At 34.5% G+C, this 23,374-nt stretch overlaps 1 protein-coding gene across 1 annotated transcript in view; it reads left to right on the forward strand.

The window, feature by feature from the left end:
- ADAMTS6 (ADAM metallopeptidase with thrombospondin type 1 motif 6) overlaps nt 1-23,374 on the forward strand; it is a 142,060-nt gene that overhangs the window by 92,066 nt on the left and 26,620 nt on the right. Inside the window, exons 11-18 of the mRNA XM_058043708.1 lie at nt 842-949; nt 6,003-6,148; nt 8,398-8,461; nt 15,284-15,386; nt 16,368-16,501; nt 18,248-18,371; nt 19,471-19,551; nt 21,470-21,633. Coding sequence (XP_057899691.1) covers nt 842-949; nt 6,003-6,148; nt 8,398-8,461; nt 15,284-15,386; nt 16,368-16,501; nt 18,248-18,371; nt 19,471-19,551; nt 21,470-21,633 — 924 coding nt within the window. The remainder of the gene's footprint in view (nt 1-841; nt 950-6,002; nt 6,149-8,397; nt 8,462-15,283; nt 15,387-16,367; nt 16,502-18,247; nt 18,372-19,470; nt 19,552-21,469; nt 21,634-23,374) is intronic.

Here is a 23,374-nt window from a genome sequence, read left to right on the forward strand (position 1 = left end):
AGTAAATATTATTATGTAAGTAATTTACTGTAAAAGCAGACATCTCTTCATTCTTTTATGTGTACAGAGCTGAATCCAGGGGCAGCTGAAGCAACTGTGAAGACTTCTGGTGTTCATCCAATTTTGGATCATGCCCACACTATGAATTTCAACCCTTTGCTAGTTTTAACAATTTATCTCCAATATCAGCAGAACTGGCTTAATTTAAATTAATAAATGGGCAAAACCAAATGAGAAAGTATGGTAGGAAGAAAAAGATTATTTGAAAGATCTCAGTTAGTTTAACACTGACAACATAGGGAAATAGGATAGGATAAATCATTTATGAAAGAGCAGCAGCAAATCTAAAAAGCCTTAAGGAAATATTTTAGTGTGGACGTTAGTTAGTTCTAACTAAACATGCACTGCTTTAACAAGTGTTGCAGAAGAGGAGTGTGACTAGTCTGAGCTCAAAAACTTTCTTTTTACATAAAGGAAAGAAAAATAATTGTTGCTGTTTCATATCTCAAGATTATTGGTATCCTTTTTGGCAGGTAATTTTGAGTCTTAGCAAAAGTCAAGAAAAAAAGCAATTATAGAACATTACTTACATTGCAGGGGTGAAAAACATATTATCGTCTAGTTTTGATGCTTCCAGAATGAATTTTTTGGGCAGAGTTTTCTTAGGTAAAATATAGTGGCTTCAAAATTGCTGGTATCACAGCTATCTTTAGATGTTTCTCTGCAGACGACGTCTTAATTCTCTCTGTTCAAAACAAGTTTGTGCATACATGTGTTTATGAGGACTGGAAGAAATTTTAGGCTTTTATTCTGATCAACTTGCTTCTGCCTTCTTTCCTAGGAAGTGTGTAGAGAGCTCTGGTGCCTCAGCAAAAGTAACCGCTGTGTTACCAACAGCATTCCAGCAGCAGAAGGTACTCTTTGCCAAACAGGGAGCATTGAAAAGGGGGTGAGTACATAAAGTTTTATTGTTTGAAGAAGGAATTTATTGTTCAAAGACTACAAGAAAAAAGAACTAGAAAGTCAAAGTATTTCACAGCAATTACAACAGTTCAAACAAAAACATAGTTTATCATGATATGTGTACATTGTAATGGAAAATGTTCTACAGAATTTTTTCACCATTATTTTATATGTGTAATTTAATAAAATTATTTCTCCTTTCTGTAAAACTCTAGAGCCTGGATCAAAAAACAACCCTAAAACATGTTCTATTTCTTCTGTACTTTTTGAGTAATTTTTGTAATTAAAAAAAAAAAACTCTTCCAGTTTAATCTTTATTTGATTTTATACCACTCCTCCATTAAGAATTGTTACACTTTTGACCTGCCATAGACTTTGAAAATGTGCAACATAATCTAGAGTCTGAACTATGTAATTCTGTTATAAGGGAGAAGAATTTTGTTTTTCCCTGTATATACCAAATCATAAAAGCATATAGAAAAAAGAATGAATCCATAAAGGGATTTTATAAAAGCCTGTATTTCCCAGTGACCGTTCTATTTTGACTTTGAATTATTTTTTCATTATTCGGTTATGCTTGCATAACTGTTTGGCTTAACAGACTGATGTAGAGTCAGATAAACTCTTCTACCTAACAGAAAAGTACAGAAAGATAGTGTTGCAATAGATACATTTAGCACTACAATATCTGTCTGAATATGAGAATTTTGATTTTAAAACAATCTCTGTATATCAGTAGTTTCAGACAAGAATATTAGAAGACTGTTTCTCAGTTACAAGGCAAAGTCTATACAGATCTTGAAAACGAGAGAAAAATATTTTAATTGATATTAAAGATACATACTAGGGAGGAAAAAATGCATTCTAGGTACCTTTTTTCAAGATAATCTGTTTTATGCAGGTTTGTACGAAGTGAAGAGAGTTTGTTACATTAAACCACTTCCAGTCTCTGTCTGAGAGTGGTTGCACCTGTTCATGAGATTCAGTGATCCAGATTGGATTTTTTTCTGAACATCTATTCTCACTCTGACTTTTGTCATACTAGCTGAGCTGGTTTCAACAAAGATAACAGTGCATTTTGACTTGCAATCTGATGTTTAAACAACAAGAATGAAGGCTTTTGGGCAGCTGTCACAATTTATTAATGCATGTTGACGGCTTCATTCAGGGCCCATGACCTGGTATTTTCCTGATGGCTTTTCCATGCTGGGTTTGGAAATATTGGTAAACCATGTTAAATAAATTTATTGAACTGATCGTTTTAAAAAATAGAGTGAATAGAGTTAGCCAATAAAAATAGAGGGACGTTCACAGTTTTACCAAAAATGTTACCCAATATTAGAGTAATAGAAAATGTTAGAAGCCCTGCTCTTAAATCAGCAGTCTAGGTTTATTTTGGAACCACCCTCCTTTTTGATGACAAAGAGTAATTTACCTCAATTTATGTTTTTTGAACCATGAGACTACAAGATGAGATCCTTTTAGACACTGTGCATCTATTCCCTTGTCAAGAAGTTTTAATCAGTTTGCTCTCTGCCAAACATCTTTTTCCAGCCACCAGTATTTTATTCCATTGTGAGATTTTGGAGAGAATTGAGAGAATCCATACCATTTTACAAAGATAAACCTGTTAACCAAATATGCCTGTTAACAGCAGAGAATTGTGTCTATAAACTGTATCCAAAAACCTTCCTGTAAATTAATAGTTCCTGGTAACAATAAACCAGAAATCATCAGCTCTTTCCAAATATGTAATTTCCTTTCCCAAAGAGTAATGTGAAATAAATAGGTTACTGTGCTGTAACACATTCTTAGTGTATTACTATTATTATTATTATTATTATTATTATTATTATTATTATTATTATTATTATTATTATTATTATTATTTTGTTGTTGTTGTTGTTGTTGTTGTTGTTATTAGTATGCAGTCATGCCTACAGGCCCCTACCAAGTTAAGCCCTATTTTGATGGATTCTGTGCAAATATATAATAAATTAAATTTCCAGCTCTAAATGCCTAAGAAGATTTCAGAGTATTTAATTGTATTTGTGTATTTAATTATGTATTCCGTGTGCCAAAAAGTCCAAACCATAATTTGATGCAATATATATTAATACCTTATTGGCAGAATGTGTAGGGATTTCTACAATTAAAACAGCGTAACCTTCTATAATAAAACCTTCTTTCAGTTGTTTTTATAGACTTGCCAAGCTTTTAACCCTTTGGGTTGAAATTTTCCGTGGTAGGTATCTGCTTACCCAGGAAGGTTTTTACAATGTTTTCCATAAGAGTTATTCAGCTGTTATTTGCATACAGGGAAAAATAATAGAATTGTTTCTTGCTGTTGATGGAACTGTTATCTGTTCTCTTCTGAAACTTTAATGTATTCATGGTCTGGTGAAGGGTTTTACATATCAGCTGGGTTCAAAAAGGTACAATTTTTCTAATTTGTAATAAGAATTTTAAATATGCATGAAGCTCCTCTGTGGTATTCCCGGAGATGTGGCTGTGAAGGTAAATTAATTTATCAATTTTTTAAAAATACAGTCATTAAGAAATTGTGTGTATAAAACAATAAGACAAAACTGATAGGAACACTTATGCTGTGTTTTAATTTAAAGTAATAAAAAAGGTGACCCTTTCTGTAGATCATAGATTACATCCATGCTAGGGATGGAAATGAGGGGCAAACCATGCAAAAAATTCAAACACAGTGCAGTGCTGAAAGGATAGTTTATCTAGCTACATTGTGGGATGATTTGACTTGTCTTTGGACATTAACATAAAATAAATGTACGTTATGATTGAATATTACTTCCTTGCAAAATAATTGTTGAATCGATGATTGAAAATTAGTAGTTAAAATTTGCACTAATATTTTTCTTCCTCATACAAAATAGTAAATAATTTTTTCTCTATGTTAGAGTACTTATTGTGTGGTTTTTCTGAAATCATAGTGTTATAAATGTTAATTCTGTAAAGCAGCTAATACTCATAAAAGTATCTCAAATGTGCCATGTATCATATTTTATTTTCATTAGTTATTTCTTTAGGAAAAATTTCAGAGAGCTTTTATTCACAGAGAATTTGCATATTTTATGCGTATTTGAATGCATCATTGTCATCTTTCTACTGAAATAATGGAAAATTATTCTTTCAACAATTAGAGAAGAATTAATATTTCAGATCTAAACCTTCTGTGTAGAACTGGTCTTTTAAAATAGCTGTCACGTCCTCTTCTTTCTTCATATGGTGATTACTCAGTAGTCCTAACCTCATTATAGGAGATGAAGTTGCTGTCATTCTTGAAGGAAACACATTTCTGCAGTCCCATTAGAAGTAATGAAGACTTTTGTAATTTTTAATTACTATGACAGACTTTTGTAATTTTAATTACTATGACAGAGGTTGTATGCTGGCTTCACTGGCTTCCAGTGAAAGATACATTTTTACTAGAAAATTAAAAAGAGACAGAGAGGTGAGCATTAAATCAGATTTAAGTTCAGTAGATGAGAAAACGCAGCATTTCTAGAGGTTTTACAGGGGAGCATGGGAATGTGGAAGACAATGTTTGCATGACAGTGAAAATGATACACTATAGGGATTTTATACAGCTTTGGAAAAATAATGCACCTGTCTATTGTCTCTATAGTTCTAATAGTATGGAATTATGATGGTTTACCTATTCAGTTCTATATCTGTGATATTCTTATGAGTTTAAATCTGAGTAGCTTGCATTTCTTAGCTTGGATCTTGATGTGTTTGTTATGTATGTAGTGTAATTTAAATTAGATTAGTTGCTTACAGTTTTACTCTTAGAAGCATTTTCATTTTTAGCTTTTGACTTTAGCATATCTGTTCATGTACTTTTGTGGCATCTCTAATAGATTTTAACAAGGAGATTTTTGCATTTATTAATAAAATTTCTATCAATTTATCACTGTAAAGAGAAGAAAACCATATGATTTTAGGACTCTTCTAGCTCACTTTATACTTTATCCTTATTGTGTCATGAGAGGCATTGCAAAACACTGTAGTGATGAGGGGCGGACACGGGAGTTGTCTTTTTTTTGGAAATGATCAATACTACAGAAATTTGAGGGAGTTTAAAAACAGCACTTGCTCAGCTTTTGGAAGGGAAATGTGCAGATTCAGGTCATGGTAGACCTGAGTCCATGCTCTGCTCTGTCACCTAAGCCTGCAGTAGGAGGAAAGGGTATCTAATTGAGCTGTTTCAAATTCTCAGTGATATGGTAGACACCAGAATGTAATCAAAATACGGGCTCTAGGATTATTTCTGAAGGGTTTAGAAAAGGTCTCTGATGAACTAAATTATAAACTTGTTTTAATAATTAATAATTTGAGTGAATTTTGTCTGTCATTTTGTATTTCTGATTTAAGTAATAATATTGCAGAGTTTAAATGTTTGCTTGAATGAAGTACATGTGTCCATTCTGCCCCAAACAAGTGGCCAGTTACTATTATAAAGTGATTTTCTGTACCATGTCTAATGCTTCAGCATGACTTTTATTATGTCTGTAGTGTTAGTGAATGAAATGCTGAGAAAAATTCTTCCTTTATTGTAATGCTCTCCAGATTTTCTTTTATAACAATAAATACTTCCTTAAAAATGTTATCAGAGGAATTTTTCATTTTCTGTAATGAAGCCTCTACATAAATCTTCAGTAGAGGGTTTTTTACCAAACCAGGCTTGGAAATGAATCTTAGTGTTTAAAAGAATGTAAGCAACTTGTAGTTCCTTAATTGTGAAACGTTAAGGAGGCTGATGAAATAAAAAATACTTCTGGTGTGTGTTAGGGACCTGTAATTCAGGACTGAGTGGAGACATTTAACAAATCACACACACCCTCACCAATGTCTAAACATGGCTAGAAAAAGTAAAATACTAGCCTTGTTATCTGTACAGGGAATGCTAATGCCTATAATTGGTCATTGTCTGACCCTTATATTTTTCTGTCCTGATAACTCTGTCAGCCCCCAAGCTAATTTTGTGTTTCTTTTGTGAAATCTTTCAGTGGTGTTATCAGGGAGAGTGCGTCCCTTTTGGCACTTGGCCCCAGAGCATAGATGGGGGTTGGGGTCCATGGTCAATGTGGGGAGAGTGCAGCAGGACCTGCGGGGGAGGAGTCTCCTCATCTATAAGACACTGTGACAGTCCAGCGTAAGTAGCTAAAGTAAGCCGGAGCCAACAAAAAGACACATTTGGATATTATTCAAAACTGTGGTTTCGCTTGTTATCTGTAAAAATGTTTTGCTAGTTTGCCAACATTTGTCTTCAAAATAGCAGACAGAAATGCTTAAACAGGAGTTCACTAGACATGCTTCTAACATTTTTTTATGTATCTTATGTACTGTAAAGATAGCTGGATTTATATTTAGCAGGAACCAGAATGGTTTTCTTTATGCGATGTGTTGTTCATCAAAATATATTTAAATCATGCCTTGGAGAAGTTTCTTTCTTAGGGCATATTTCCTTTAATGCTTGTCTCAGATATAAAATAACAATTGCCAGTTACTTATTAAAAAAATAAACCCCAAACCCAACACAGTATTTCCAAGGTTTTCAATATAACTGCTTACATATAAACCACAGGTAGTAATATTACATTGCATACAATATATTCATGTGCTGCCTTGTCCCACATTTCACATGTGACTTCCTACTGACTCTTAAAAACCAATTCAACATCTTTTTTGCTTGCCACAACTCTCTATGGGTGTATTTGCCCTCTCTGAAGAGGGGCCAGCTTCTCCACTACAGCTTGATCTGTTGTATATATCTGTACTTGTCTTACAATCTGTCTGTTTTCTAATGCCCTGAGCACAGTTCCAGAGAAGTTCTCTCAGGTCAGAACTCCTCTCTCTGTCATTTTCTCTTCTCAAATGTGGAATGCTTATTTCTATTGCTGTTCTTTGCTGAATGAATTGCTGCTCTTTTCTGTTTTGGCTTTTACCTGTTCTGATTACCTCACCACATCTATAGGCCTTCCCAGGGTAGTTCTTTACTCCATGTTCTCTTCTTGTCATTTCTCATAATCACTATCTCCTTTGCCACTACTGGTTTTTAAGACCACTTTTTCTGAATGTCATTTGTGTTTCTTTCATGGAAATTCATTCTTTGTCTTTTGTCACTCCTTTTCTTGTCTTCTGCTCTCTGTTCGCTTGGGTTATTTGTTTCTTATATCTGTGTTTTCCAAGCCAGGCGGTCCATCAGCTTTCCACTGCACTCTGCAAGACAGTTACCATAATGTCATATGGCTTTTACTTAAGGTGGTCTGTTTGTCCCCTGTTTTAGCAATAGCTACCAAATCTGGCCAATATCACTACTTACTCAATGGATGCAAAAGCAGAAATTATCTGTATGCATCAATAACACAGTCAGACTGTGTTAGTGAGAGAATAAGAATTTTTTTTTCCAAAGCAGTGTTTAAAATGCCTAGTGAAATGTTTGTTTGGAGCCTGAATACTATCCTAAGATTTTTTCCAACTTCTGTCACCATATATTTTGATTTGTATGATTGAAATTATTAAATTTTCAGTGTTTAACAGGCAATTGCATTTGGGAGAGGGTATGTCTGCAATAGGAAAAAAAACCAACCCTGTTGATTAAGGATAACATTTCCTGGTTAAATACTGTAATATGAAAAATAGTATTGATTTGATAGTTAATTTTAAATTGTAAATATTTAAATTTTTTATTATGGAACCCTCACAAAGTATTTTTTTTCTTTTTGCTATTAAATTGCAAGCCAAAGAGCTGATGTCTGATTAATCTTCCATATAAGTCTAAGTTAGTTCAATATTTGACCTGTATGGAAGTTAGATAATGTTCTTGAGCGGTTTGGGAATTTAACAGTCAATTACCTAAACTAATACAAATCTGCTTACTCTGGAGTTTCTTCAGATTTAATACTGATTAACTCAAATCAGATTCAAATTTCTGAACTAGAATATACCGTGTTTGCTGGTTCTGAGTATAAAACCTTGGTTTTCAAGTAAGTCCTTGTTGCTTTTCAAGTAAGATGAGATGATTGAAAAAAGAAGTATCATATAGATTGTTTACACATTTCTCATTTTAATTTTATAAACCAAGTAAATACTTAAAAACAAAAGGGATTTTTTTTTAATGTTCAAAATGCAATTAAACTTTATTGTTTGGAACTTATGCAAACTACATTAATATTATGAGTAAGGATTTTTCAAGTACCAAGTAATATTTTGTGTCTGCTCCAATGCATGTCAAAGATACAATTCTTAACAAAATCTCATTTTAAAGCTTGAATATATTTTTATTTATATAATGGATATCTCTTGGACTTGGAATAATTAAATTAATTTACTGCATTAGTATATCTCATGCAGTTATATTTGTTCTAGGGCATATCCTAACATATAAACATGTTTTTCCAGGCCTTCAGGTGGAGGCAAATATTGTCTTGGAGAAAGGAAACGTTATCGCTCCTGTAATACTGATGTAAGTAATTTTTATTCTACTGCGATCAGCTTTACTGGTTTATGATTTTTTCTCCAGTTCAGAAAGTGTATGGATTCTATGTTTAATTAGCAAATAGTCCTATAAGGCACATCTATATTGCAGGCACCCTGTGTGTTCTGGTAAATGTTAGGATCCTGTCTTGATGTGGTGTCTAGCGACTGCCTTTGCATTAAGGCCTGGAGTGAGTTCCACTTGAGTTTCCCCGGAAAATGTGAACAAGGGTAATTCAATAAAGCATATGTGAAATTTTTAAAATATTGACTGACAGATTTCAGTAAGCAGTTATCATGTGGTTGCCAAATTTGAAAGCCCATTTCCTATCAGCCATAAGAATTAGAAAGACACCTGATAAAATTCAGTATTTTCCTATGTGAACTACAATTACAAATATATTTCTTGTTTATGAAATATTCCTATTACAAAATACTACCAGAGTGAAAGTAAAGAGAAAGGTAAATTAATTACTGAGTATCATCTGATAAACCAGATCCATTCAAATTGAAATTGTAGCAAGGCAGACAAATGCAAAGATACACATCTACCGAAAAAAAATAACAGTCAAGGTTCCAGAATGGTGCACTGGATTTTAGAGGTTGGATAACTGGAAAAGTTTTACAGCTCCTGCTGGACACCATCAAACTTCAGTTTTTCTGTCTATACCATGGCCACTTCTTGTCTGTGTGAACAGGGCAGCAGTGATCAAAAATAAGAAAGTAATTTTTAATTAGGAAATTTTTAGTACTGCCTAATAATGATAATTACCTCCACAGAGAAATTTGCTGGGAAAAAAAATTAATAATGATCATAAATGCAATTTTTTTCAAAGGATTATTATATAAACTATTATTTTTCCTGAATATATTGAAAGATAAATAGGTGAAATAAGGTCTCTAGGTTTAGATTATTTCAGTGTTACAAACTTCCGTGGTTTAAGATGAAAATTAATATGATTTTAAAGCTAAAATAGTAGGAGAGGTTTTTTTATATTTGCAGTGCAACTGACCTGTAATTTGACTTGGAAACTTATTAGTGAAATTCTTTATAATGTGTGGTTTTTTCCTGGTTTGAATTTTAAGTTACTTGAATTTATAATTTAGGTTCATAATTTGACCTTATACATTTATACTGTGTCCCGCCCCTTCAGGGTCCCTGTCCAATGGGCTCAGTTCTAAAGTGGAGCTGCAGGATCATTCTGGTAATAGAGTAATTAGCAAATACCTGATGGCAAAACAGCAGGTTTTGAATACATTTGCACAGAGTGTGTAAGATGACTGTGTAAGACATTAGCACTGAATTTTACAAAGGTATAAAAAGTGTAAGAGGGCTTAAAAGTGGGTTCTTGGAGGATACTTTAACTTGTGGCAGTTGATGTGGTACAGATGGAACATGAGTTCCAGCAATCTTTAGAAACAAAGCTTTTGGAAACTCAGAAGGTAAACCAATAGAAAAGTTATCCCTTGCCTGTTGAAAGTGTATAATTCCCTAAAAACCTGTTATAAGCCAAAATAATTCTCAATAAACCATTCTTAACTGATGGTTAGGCACCTGACCTGTTTTGAAATATCTCCAGTTCAGGAAATAACATTCGAAATTTTTAATATCCTTATAGTCAGTACAATTTTCATAAAATATTATGTATGTTTTTCAATCCTTTAAGATCCCTACTTACCCCCTAACCCAAATAAGAAGATAACTGGTATTATTCCCTAGATTGTAACATTTCCTTTGTTTGCAGATTACTATCATGTCTGTTAGTTTTCTTTACACCAGACCATCTCCGTGTTGGTAACCGAGATCCCAGTAGCACACACCTTGAGGCATGGTGCACAAACCACTGCACTAGCTGAGGCCTGTCAGAGATAACTCCAATTTCAAACTTAGTTTGTCACCTTAGTGATGGAATTCTGTTCATTCATTTAAGTATTTTGTTAATTTTTCTTATGGCAGTGGCAATGTTCATTTAGTCCAAGTGGATTCCAAGTGCCCAAAACTCTTTCTTGAAAGGGCTGTTTAGGAGGTCACTCTTCAGCTGTGCCTTCACAGCCAATTGTTCATACCTGAATGTAGCAATTTGCATCCATTCAAACCACTGCAACAATCTATTGAAATATTTAAAAATTACAGCACTCTATTCTGAGGTACTGGTTTCCTACCTATTCTCATATTTCAATCAGTAATTTCAATAGGGTTTTGGAAAGGGAGCTTTTAATTTCATTGCTTAGATCTGAAAAACAACTGATTGCAAACTCAAGCCAGGCAGTTTGAAAATGCCATTCTTACAGTTTGTGATCCATTTTTAACATGTTTTTTGGTATGGTTTTCCAGTGTGTGAATGTCTTGGTACTTACAGAAGTCTAAATTTACATTCTTAATTGTTTTGACAATTCTAGTCCATTTCTTTCATATCAATATTTAGGATTCTATGTCACTAAGAATCAGAGACCCTAGCAGACACTAGTGAGATGCTTGTTTCAAGAGTTATGTTAGTCCTTAGTGCTTGATAGTTAGTCCTTGATAGTTAATGGAATAATATGTTGATTAATGTAAGTGAGCGTGGAAGAGCATGGAAATCTGTTATTTTTTTAATGAGTAATGTGCTGTTTGTACATTTTTTCTGTTGAAGTTTCTTTTGTAGTATCAACATTCATTGCCCATATGTAACTTTCAACATAGCCCTGCCTAAAGTGCCTACCATTCCTAACACAAAAACCCTCTCATTTTGACTTCAGTGTTCTTGCAGACATGAGTTAGTTCTCTTGTCTTTTTTTTTTTTTTACCATTTTAATCCTTTGGAAGCAGTGCACACACTCCTACTAGACTTATTTCTCATCAAGCACTTCCAAAGCCATATATGACTTCTTAATTTAAAAGGCATCTGCTAATGGAAACATTGAGATCAGCAGAAAATAACATTAGCTAATAAGTTCTGGAAGCATAAGGGTGGTAGAAAGAGCACACTAATCAGAAAATTGTTTTCTACCACCAACCACGTTATCTCTAAAAAAAAAAATGTATTTTTCCAACCTAAGTGTTTTTAATAAAAAAAAAAGTACAAAATTCTAGTAGAATGGCAAGAAACATAATTTCTCAGTTATAGTAACTAATTGATTTAAAGTATTTATAAGGTTGTGAATCTTAATTTGACATACATCTAAAATTGTAAGTATCCTTTTAGTATTTTCAAGCCTTTTTTCTTCCTGAAATTAATTCATGTGAGAAGCCACGTAATGTAATAGTACCTGAGTTTGAACTGCTGCTCTTCTGGCTTGTTTCTCGTCTTCTCTGAGGGGTTGTATAGACCTTTGTTAATAGGAAACAACAAAATCAATTGCTGAAATCTGCCTGACCCCAAACTCCAAGATGAACAGGTGTGTCAGAGTTGATTTAATAATTTGTTAACACTTTTTAAACTCAAAACATCTTCTTCTCAGGACTTTCTTTAGACATGATTTTAAGTTCTCATATTCTTGCTGGATTCCTACCTCACAATTTGCAGTCTCATAAAGGAGCATTTGGAGACACAAGCAGTCTTTAGCTTGAGAGGAGTTATCCATGTACTATAATTGGATTAAAAAAGTGAAATATCTTACCCAGTAAAGAAAAGCAGTTATTACATGTTTACATTAGGAAAAGAACACATAAACAAAGAGCTGGTGCCAAAGATATGACATTTTGTAAATTCATTTTTTGGCTTACCTTGTGGTAATCTTTTGCATTTCTATGCCTAGGATTTTCATAGAGTCTTAGGTTGGAAGGGACCTCAAGGACTATCTGGTCCAACATTTCTCTGCAGAAATATGGTCTGAACAAGATGGCCCAGCACCCTGTCCAGCCAAAACTTAAAAGTGTCCATTGGTTGGGAAATTACCACTGTTCTGAGGAAATTATTCTAATGACCAGTTGTTCTCATTGCGAAAAGTTTCTATTCTGTGTTCAGTCGGAATCTGCCCAGGAATTACTTGTACACATTACATCTCCTCTATGCACTGACTCCTTGTAAAAGAGGGAATCTGCATCTTCTCTGTAGCCACCCTACAACTACTGTTACATGGGGATAAGGCCTCCCTCAAGCTTTCCTTTCTCAGGGCTGAACAAACCCAGTTCCCTCAGCCATTCCTCACGTGCCAGGCTCCCCAGCCCTGTGATCGCCTTTGTGGGGCCTCTCCAACCTATCCACATCCACCAAGAGCCAAAACTGGACGCAGAATTGCAGGTGTGGCCTGACAAGCACTGTGTGGGGTGGGATAAGGACTTCATCTCTGCTGGTGAGGCCCTTGTTGGAGCCACCCAGGATCTGCTCCCTTTCTGTGCTGCAGGAACACACCGGGCACTCAGATGGAGCTGAGGCCACCAGGAGCGCCAGGCTCCTTCCCACAGAGCTGCTCCCAAGCTGGGGAGATCCCTGTCTGTGCTGCACTCCTGGACTAAGGTTTTGCTTTTCCAGGTGCAAAACTTGTCCTCACTGGGCTTCACAATGTTCTCATCAGCCCACTGTTCCAGCTAATCCAGGTCTTTCTGCAGATCCCTTCATAAGCATCTGCTTCCTCAACCAGTATATTATTACTGGAAAACTGCACCAGTGCACTATCACTACACTTGATCCCATCTTCTTGATCACTCTGAAAAATAAACAGTGCTGGGCCCTGTATCAATCCCTGGGAACACCCCTTGAGCCAGGCTGTCAGTTTGGAGAGAAGTGATTGACCACTGCCCTGGGTCAGCCAGGTCCCCACCCACCCTAGGGACCCCTTGTCCAGGCCATAACACAACAGCTTCTGCAGAAGGAGGCTGTGGGAAGCACTACTGAGAGCCTTGGAGAAATCCAGACAAGCAGTGTCCACCACTCACCCAACAGCAAATAAGAAGGTTACTATGTCATAGAAGGCAACCGGGATTGTCAAGTACAGTTTTGAATGCATTTCCTGAGATCATGGCCTTGAGTTTTACCTCCTGTCAGATATTGGTGAGATACTAAAAAAATATAGGAAAATTAGGCAACAAGACTACATCTCAAAGACCAGGTAGCAAGAATATTTTTTAGAGTATAAAAAAGAAGATCTTGATCCTTCTTTACTCATCTTCATATTTTATTATTTTGTTGTAGTATAACTATTTAGATAAAGGGTTTCATTATTTAACTCGTAAGGAGAATTCGGTGCAATTAAAATACCGGTTGTGTAGATTAGGAGCTGAGCGAATGGGACTGAAGGACTGTGAAGTGACCAGTACCCGAGAGATTCAGGCTCTAGCTTTGAGGGATGTCAAGACTGATCCTTCCACTGCTTGGAGGATGTGATGCAAAGAGGCAAATTTAGTTACTATTAAGAACCCCCCAAAATAAATTTTTTAAAACTTTATGTGGTTATTTTGAATTCTTGTTGTTATAATCCAAAGAATTCTTGAATAAAAGTATAATATAAAGTATAGTTTTAAATAAATAAATAAATAATATAAACTTTTATATCGTATAAAAAGTAATAAAAGCACTGCTCTGTTCTTACCAGCTAATGAATTGTATTTAAAATTGTATTTTTAATACAATTGAGTAATTGTATTAATAGAGTTAATAGAGTAATACAGAAAATTAAAAATATAAGTACTGTCTAACGTTCACTTTTAAAATTTATATTGCATCAGAATAGCAGAAAAAAAAAATTAAAGCTCCTGAATCATATGGCAATGGGCTGGCTATCATGAGATCTTGATTAATGTAAAAAGGGACTTATAATTGCTATGTTTATATTTACATTGTGTGATAAATTTTTAGCATCCATGTTAATAGAGTCCCTTTCACTTGAATGCATTTCAGATTCCTGGGAAGAGCTAACTGGCTTAGGTATACATGAAGACAATTAAAATGCCATAAAATGGATTCTTCTTTTGCTCATAAAGTAGTAATGTTTATTAACACCTCTGATGTCTGTCAAAAAATCCTTTTGTCTATCACTCTAAGCAGGATTTTAATGTGTGTTTTAAATACTTTCTGATGAAGCTTTCAATTTCAGCAGGTAGTTAAACATTGATAACAATGTTTAATGAGATGAGGGTATATTCAAGATAACTTTGAATCTGCTGATGAAAAATGTTATAAATAGAAAAGAATTCTATTTCTCCTGTAATTCTTTCCAAGATAAATTTTACTTAAATCTACCCTCATTCCAAGTAAAAAAGTTACTTCATAGTTTTGTAATTGCTAATGCAAAGCAATGAAAATTTAAATGGAAATTTTTATTTCTTGACCCACAGAGGCTGGTAATCAGAGCCAGACATACTATCTATTCTCTTTCTCAGTCTTAAAAAAGTACTTTTGTCAAGGCTACAAGTAAGCAGGAGTGATATAGTTCTGTAGAAAATGTTTATTTTTTTCCTTGATGTCTTAATAATGTGTCTCAGTACAGCTGCTTAGTACAGTATAATTGAACCTACAGCTCCAACCAAATTTTTTTTCCAGCTGTTTTAAATGTGTTTATAAGAAGGTAGCTGATGGATTGATTATGACACGTCGTTTGACAGGATCCTGATTTTCCAGTTTTATGGAATCTGTTATGTAACACTTACCTTTCTTAAAATTACTTCAGCTATTTCATGCCAGCCTAGGATTGCAAATGGACACTTCAGCTGTAAAGTAATAAAGCAAATTTCAGAGTCAGAGCCACAAGACAAAAAGCAAATTTCAGAGTCAGAGCCACAAGACAAAACCTTTTAAGCACTTGCATGATTGTGTTTGCAGTATAAGCTTCTACGCATTTTCTTTCATGTTCATATTTGGAATAAATTAACTATTTTGTGTTACTTTTTTAGCCATGTCCTTCAGGGGCTCGTGATTTTAGAGAGAAGCAATGTGCGGATTTTGACAATATGCCTTTCCGGGGAAAGTATTATAACTGGAAACCCTACACTGGAGGTAATGGTTAGCATTGCAAAACCATTATCATATGTGAAGATTTTGATATTATATAAATGTTTTATAGAGAGTAATGTTTGTAAATATTATGTTTTGACAAAAATAGCATGAGCTAAGATTTTTAAGCTTGTACTTTTGTCTGTTGCTGCAAGTGGTACTGAAGAGCAAAATTTCTTTATTCTAGTAAATTTTTCTTTTGGTCTGAACATGAGTCACCATCATGGTAGAGACGCCACTTTAAAAATATGGAGACACCTGCGCTAGTACTAGAATTAGATATTCCATAGGTGATCTGCAAGTGCCTCTTATGCTACTGATGAATTTAGTATTAAGTAATCTCACAACAAGTTTGCCTTTACTAAAGTCAGGAACATCTTAAGAAAATGAGAAAGAAGTAAAAGCATTTGTAGGAGTCTTTAAAGACTACTTCAATAATTGCATTATTTATAAGATCATAATTTAATATTTTTTTTCCTATTCAAAGAGGGTATAACTTGTGGTTTTTATACTTTTTTGACTTGAATAAAATGATTTACCAGTGATTTTTAGCTTAACAGCCTGAATGGTTTTACAACAGGTCTTTAGATTAAAAGCCTAAGAAAGGTTGTCATGATCATCTGGTGTGAGCTGTAGTGTATTTTGTTTCTATTCTTCCTTTTGAAATAGTGAAGTAGTATCCTCGTTTTAAATTGTTTGATACCCATTAAGACTGTACTAGCATAATGGCATCATTATGGACCCAGCCGACCTTTTCATATCTTACTGTGTGAAATAACATACAACTTCTTTTTGCAGAAGAGAAGAGTCAAGTAGAGAAATCATTAAAGGAGTAGTTAAAAAAAGTATATATATTGTATATGTCAGGTATGAGATAAGATTGTAAATTACAGATCTGTTTATGTATAATAATTTTAACTAAACCTTAAATTTGTAAGGTTTCTGTTAATTTTTTCCCCCCTTTCATTTGATTTTGTTGTCCAGGTGGGGTTAAACCATGTGCATTAAACTGCTTGGCTGAAGGGTATAATTTTTACACTGAACGTGCTCCTGCAGTAATAGATGGGACTCAGTGCAATGCTGATTCACTGGATATCTGTATCAATGGAGAATGCAAGGTTACAAATGTTTTATAAAGTACTTATGGATTTCTTTGTTGTGTCTGCTGTTACCTATGTTTAGTTAAGGTACTTGAATGTTACATGAAAGGGAGTGTTGACAGGTCAAGTTGTTAATAAAAATGTAAGATTGAGACAGAAAGTTTAAAAAGTATTGCATAAAATAGACAAGTAATTTGAATTTCAGTAATTTCTCAGAGACATTAGTAGAATCTGCCATTTTATCTTTTTTCTTGCTTCATGGTTTCTGTTGAAGAGTTGATGGAAATGGCAACAGGAGGTGAACAGGCTCCAAGGCCTGTTCCATCATTTTGGTTAGAACATTACTCTGGCTGAAAAACACTAAATGTGAACATATTAATCTGTTTAACTAGTTCATTCTATTGCAAAAAATCATGCTGTTAATATAATTGCAACAGAAAGTCATCACTATTGCCCTGTGGTTCTAGGAAAAATATATAATGATGTAAGTATTTGCCTTTTACTAAAAATCTGATTATCTTGTAAGATGCCTATAGAACTGCATTATAAGAATTTAAATAGGATTGGGGTTCTGTGCCATATTTTTTGGTTATTAATATTCCATTTCTTCCTCAGTTTAGCAAAGCATTTAGTTATGTACTTAGGTTTAGATATTTTAATAGTACTGTTGACTCTAAAAATTATTTGATTTCAACAAAACCACTGACATAGCTAAAGCTTAACTTAATGCTGAATTGCTTTGCTAAATGGAGGCCTGAACATGTATGTTTATATATTATCTCACTAAAGACATAGTGAGATCAAAAGTTTTGCCATGTTTTAGTAAACCAGTAAAAAGAATCTCAAGTTGAGAATGAACTGTGAAGAAAGTTTGGTTTCTGTCATCTTAGGGAATCAGTAAGTTGAAATGTAAAGAGTTAAAATAATAATATTTTGTCAGTTATTGAATGTATTTTAACTTTTCTTGTAATTTGTGTATTAGCTGTTTACAAGATGACAAATAATAGTGCTAGACAGGAAACAAAGACAGCTGCAAAGTTAAGTAGCTACCTTCTTCTTTGTATGAGTTCTAGAAAAATATTGGCAAGCTACAGTCTTTATTCTGTTCACAACCTCCTTGTTTCATCCTATTTTTTTTCTTTTCCCAGAGGTACTGTCTTTATTTTAATTTAATTTTTTTTCATCTAATACAGCATGCAATTCAGCTTTTCACTGTTTCATTCTGCATCTGTTCTTACTATGAAGTCATTTAGTTATTTACACTCTACATTCATACCTATACAAATTACAAGTTTCCTCTGCAGCATATGGAAATAAGGTCTATGAAGGTGTAATGCCTTAAAATAGTACTTATGCTGTCTAAATATTTAAGGATCACACAGCAAATCTTGACCTTAAAAAAGCAATATAGATGGCATGAAGCTGTTGCAATATCAAGTTACAACATCAGGAATCATTTTTTGATAACTATAATTATTATATAATATGCAAAACACTGTGAAGTCCCTTCCTAGAAGTCACAGTAGAAATGCAAGGTTCTTATTAATCAAGATTTGATAACAACCCAAAATGCAAATTCTTCTCTTTTTTTATCTTCTTTCATTGTCAAGTGAAAACCCACTTAAAGTACTAGTTATCAACAATAGGGTAGATAAAAATAAGAACTGAGTATCTCAAACTTTAAAGAAACACTTTAAAGAAACTTTAGAAATAATGATGCACGACCATCATCCTGTAAAAACATTTCTTCTGATCTGTTTTCAGCATGTAGGTTGTGATAATATTTTGGGGTCTGATGCTAAGGAAGATAGATGTCGTGTTTGTGGAGGAGATGGGAGTACATGTGAAGCCATTGAAGGTTTCTTCAATGGTTCCTTGCCCAGAGGAGGTATGTACATGTGTGTCCATTCTGTTGCACAGTGCTTTTAGATCACTCTTTAGCAAATACCAATGCTGCCTTCTTTCCCAGTGTGACATTGCTGCTCATCATTCACTTTGACTCTGTTTTCCTATTGTTTCCTGGTTTTGTGTATTAGTTTGGATTTATCCTGAATACAACTATGTGTTTAATTACTGAATGCTTAGGTCTGTTGGTGAAGTTTTTTGTAATTATTTAGTTATGGTGGTATATTAAGAGTAATGTTTTCTGTTATTTTACTGTGTATGGTAGAATCTGATAGTCATGCATGAAATTTTAGAATAGCAAGAATACAGAAAAATCTCAGAAGTCCATAATACTAAGAATTCAGGAAATATATATATAGGCTATTATTTTAAAGCTTAGCTCAAAAAATATTAATCTTGTAGTCTTATAGTTACCAGATTTCAGACTCCATAGTTCAGGAAAATGAGTGAAGCACTGCAGTTAGTTCTGTCCGGTGGGGGACCAGCAAGATTATGGTGGTCTGGAAGTCTTGACCCTCTGTGAGGAGAGGTTGAGAGATCTGGGCTTGCTCAGCCTGGAGAATCCCCTGGTTTATAGGGATCTGGTATGAGCCCTCCAATACTATGAGGAGGTCACGGGAAAAACGGAGCCAGGCTCTGCACTGGTGGGTACATGGTGGGAGCTACAAACTTGTAGAAGGAGGGTGACTGACAAATAGATGAAAAAACTTTTTCCTCAGGAGGACAGTCTAGCAGTGGATCAGATTTCCTAGAAAGGTTGTACAGTTTCCATCTTCGGAGTTTTTCATGACCCAGCAGCAGGATAAAGCTCTGAGTAACTCAATCTGATCTCTTAGCTGTTCCTGCTTGTAGCAGGAAGGTGGACTAAATGATTGACTGAAGTCTTCTAACACTTGAACTATCCTGTGTTTCTGAAGACATTTTTAAATGGCTTAATTACTTAAGATACACTGTTGAAAAAGCTTTATTAGCACTTAAAAAAAGGAATTCCTGAATACTTAAGTTCTTGCTATCAGTTAAAAGTTTTTGTATGAAGTTTAGAGAGTTTTCCTTCCTAAATAAAATTTATCTTTATCTTACAGGATATATGGAAGTGATTCAAATTCCAAGAGGTTCAGTGCATATTGAAATAAGAGAAGTGGCAATGTCAAAAAACTATATTGGTAAGGGCATTCTTTATATATGATTCTAACATACCAAAAAAAGGAAACCCCTCTTCCTCTGTAGTTGTCACACTGGCTCCTTTATTCAAACTAAGACTTTCAAACTAACTCACAGCAACCATTACATAGTTCCTTAAACTGGAATGGAGTTCCTTTGAAATCCATGACCTCAAGTTTGGAGTGCAGTTAGGCAATTCAATTAGCTCAGCTAGCTCCTGTCCTCTCTCACCTTGATCTGGCTGATCATTTTTTTTCACCAGTATCACTCCTAGTTATGTGACAAAATTGGTCAAAAGCCCACTTCTGCAGCTGCACAAATACTACAGTATTTTAACTGATTTCTCCAACAGATAATCCAGCAGCAACAAAACTGTCTGTGTTCAAAGCTGCAGAAAGAACTGCATATTTAGTAGTGCTGTTAACTTCACTTAAATGGCTTGATCCAGGGTGACAGCTGGCTTTATATTCTTCTTATGCTAATTTTCTGTGGGCTTCCTGCATTTCAGGTCCTCAAAAATGATTTCATTGGGAACATGAACTTGTTCTTTCCGTCTGATATGCTACTAGCATTATGCCACTGCATAATTATTGTCATGTAATAATTGGACTGCCCTTCACAACTGTGGCCTTCACCTGTGCATAACTGACATTAGGCAAATGTACTTAAAGAATGAAAATCCATTTTTCTTTGGCAGACAAGTGAAAAATTAACTGCTTTGCTTCTGGATGTATATTAGTTTAAGCATATATAGCATATGTATGTTAATTTTCAGACCTTGTGGTGATAATGGAAATGGTTACCAATTTCTGCTGAATGTCATTGTCACCAGTAGAGCAGTACTGCCTCTCTCACTATCTCCTGCTCACATGAATGCTCTCTGATCTGTTTTAGACAACTTAAGCATCACTGAGGCATTTTCCCTAACTGTTTAAGGTAAACCAACTGTCCACACACATGTAGTTGAGAGTAAAATGGCATATAACTGAAGTTGTCTTACTCCTTAGCATTATGATGTGAAGTTTTCCCCTATCCAGTAAAATCAGTTATTTGTCTCAATGGAAAATTACATACTTTTTGACCATGGGGCTCCTACCATCATTTTTCCTTTCAAAACATGATCTATTTAAAATAAATAAAATATGTAAAACTTGGTAATCTTCACGTTAAATCAAGAAGTCAATATTTAATTAACTGAATATTCACTTTAAGATACAATGTCAGTTTCATATTTAGAACCATAATGTAATATTATTAATAAAAAACCAAATTCAGATCCCTGAATAAGATGTGCTTGCCCATCCTAATGGTTGATTAACTCAGAAGTTTCTATTTTGTCTATAGCGCTTTCATCTTTCAAGGCTGTAAACTAAGGATAGAGTATTTTATCAGATTAAGTAGCTAATATTTCAGTTTCTAGTAGAAATATCTTGTATTTGTGCTTTCTTAAGGCAAAAAAGAACTAGTGGACATAGGCAGCAATACAACAGCTGACTGGTACCATATGTCAGACTCAACGTTTCTTCTTTTGTTTTTCCTCTGCAACATTGTCTGTGGTACCTATTCCATGCCCCACCCTCGTATAATGTAAAGATGAGGTTGATAATAGATTATGCATTTCAGATGTGCATATGTCATAGTTCAAGTTGCATGAGGCATTCTGGTTCATTTCATGCAGCATCTGCATATTGAAACCTGCAAAATAATCTGGACATTGAAGATTATTGCAGAGGCAAAATTGTTGAATTACATGATGGATATTTTCACCAGAGCTTAAGAAAAAGCTTTATATAGGTTGAAAAAATGGTGATATAGAGCTGAAGCTCACATACTTCTAGCAGATTAGTAGATTAATTTACAATGGCTTCTCCATTATAAATGCTGCTTCCAATTTTTAGGTGGCTTGTATTTTTTTTTAAGCTTTAAAATCTGAAGAGGATGACTACTATATTAATGGTGCCTGGACTATTGACTGGCCAAGAAAGTTTGATGTTGCTGGAACAGCTTTCCATTACAAGAGGCCAACAGATGAACCAGAGTCTTTGGAAGCACTAGGCCCTACTTCAGAAAACCTCATAGTCATGGTAAAGTTACAATAAATATATTTCTGAAATTTGTAATATGTATTTGTGTTCTGAGAAAGGACAATGCCATGAATGAAATTAAATAGGTTAGGTTTACAAACAGTATACAACTTGTTTAGCTGGGACTTTATATGAGTGTTTTAATGCACATTTCTTACATTTCAAAATTGATTGGCAAACATAGTGATGAAATGGGAATAAAGTCAGAAGAGCCAGGAAAACTCACAAAAAATAAACCACATCTCTTTAAATGTGGTCCACAGTAATGGTAGTGAAAATTGTGAATGGGCAATGTATCGTATCTCTGCATACTGCTGACACTTCACAGTCCCTGACAGTTCTGTGCATTTCCTTAGTTTTAAGCCTGGCCTGAGAGTGATATTTATATATATATATTACCAAAGAATGAGTGAAATGTTATGACCCATGTTAAAGAATGTCACTGTGACATACATTGCTCTCAAAAGATTTTATTGAGAAAGTATGAGAAAGTAACAGAAGATATGACCAGGATCCTGATGCCATCTCTGACAACAGGCAATGGTGAGCATGCTGTTTCACTACTATGTTGAGAAGGAGTAGGGGAACAAATTGATATTTTCCCAGTATATTCTGTCAGCTGTCGGATTTGCAGTTCAGTGATTGCATCCAGATAGGATGATTTTGTAGAGAATAATTGCTGCATGGATATCCACATTTGAGGCAGCACTTTCAAACTCTTGAATAATCTTTTTTTCTTCTGTAGCTGTGCATAAACTAGACAGTCCATATGGAATAAGTTATACAATTATAACGCCTTCTTTCATTCAGTCTGTGTCACTGACTTTCTTTCTGAAAGTTCTCTGCTCTTTTGCCATGTGGAGATAGGCAGATGTGCCTCTGTAATATGTAAGAGAAAGTAGAAATGCATGAAAAGTACCTCTAGGGTCGTTCAGATTGCTTCGTCTGACTTGATTTTTTGCTATTAGCAATGAAAAAAAAAGTTTGGTTGAGAAGCAAAGGCTAGTGTTGGACAGGTAATCTGTAGAATGCAGTTCAAGAGTGAAGCTAGGCAAAAACTCATGGTGATGCACTTTTGCCTATGTTGCCTGCAGTCTTATAGCTGCAGTGAGAGTTTTGTTATTCTTTTAAAGGAATCACTGGTGTGGTTCCACCAATCACACCTTAAGATGTTGGCTGTTGCATAAGGGGAAAACAAGGGCCTCAGCAACAGTCTGTTGGTGTTACTATTATTACTAGAAGTAATGTACTGTACTGTAGTCACTAGAAGTGCTAACAAGGGAAGGGATAGTTTCAAAACTATGTGGGCTGTACTGCTCACAAGACTTCAGTTAGAACTGCTGCATGTTTCTATAGTAATGTGCTTTTCCAACTTTGACCTCCCATAATTATTCAGCTCTCAAGTTAGTTTCCACGAAGACATTAATTTTATGAAAACAAGAAAAATTTTAAAAAATTACAAAATTTGTGAAACTAGCAGAATTATGAAATTTTGTCAGGAATAAGGAACTGACAGAAATAATAAAGGTGTGTTAAGGAAGAAAAAAAAGGATAAGCCTCATCTTGGACAATAATGATTTTCTTTTGCATGTGTTTTAAAAGCTGGTACAGAATCTTTTGGGGAATATCTAAAAAGAACTACCATGACTTCCTTTATTACTTTCTTCGCATTCAGCAGAACATAACACATTCCTAGAATAAATATCACTATGTTTGCCCTCTGCTTGCCAGCTTTAATGGT

This window comes from Melospiza georgiana, chromosome Z (genome assembly GCF_028018845.1).
Source record: "Melospiza georgiana isolate bMelGeo1 chromosome Z, bMelGeo1.pri, whole genome shotgun sequence".
Classification (NCBI taxonomy): Eukaryota; Metazoa; Chordata; class Aves; order Passeriformes; family Passerellidae; genus Melospiza; species Melospiza georgiana.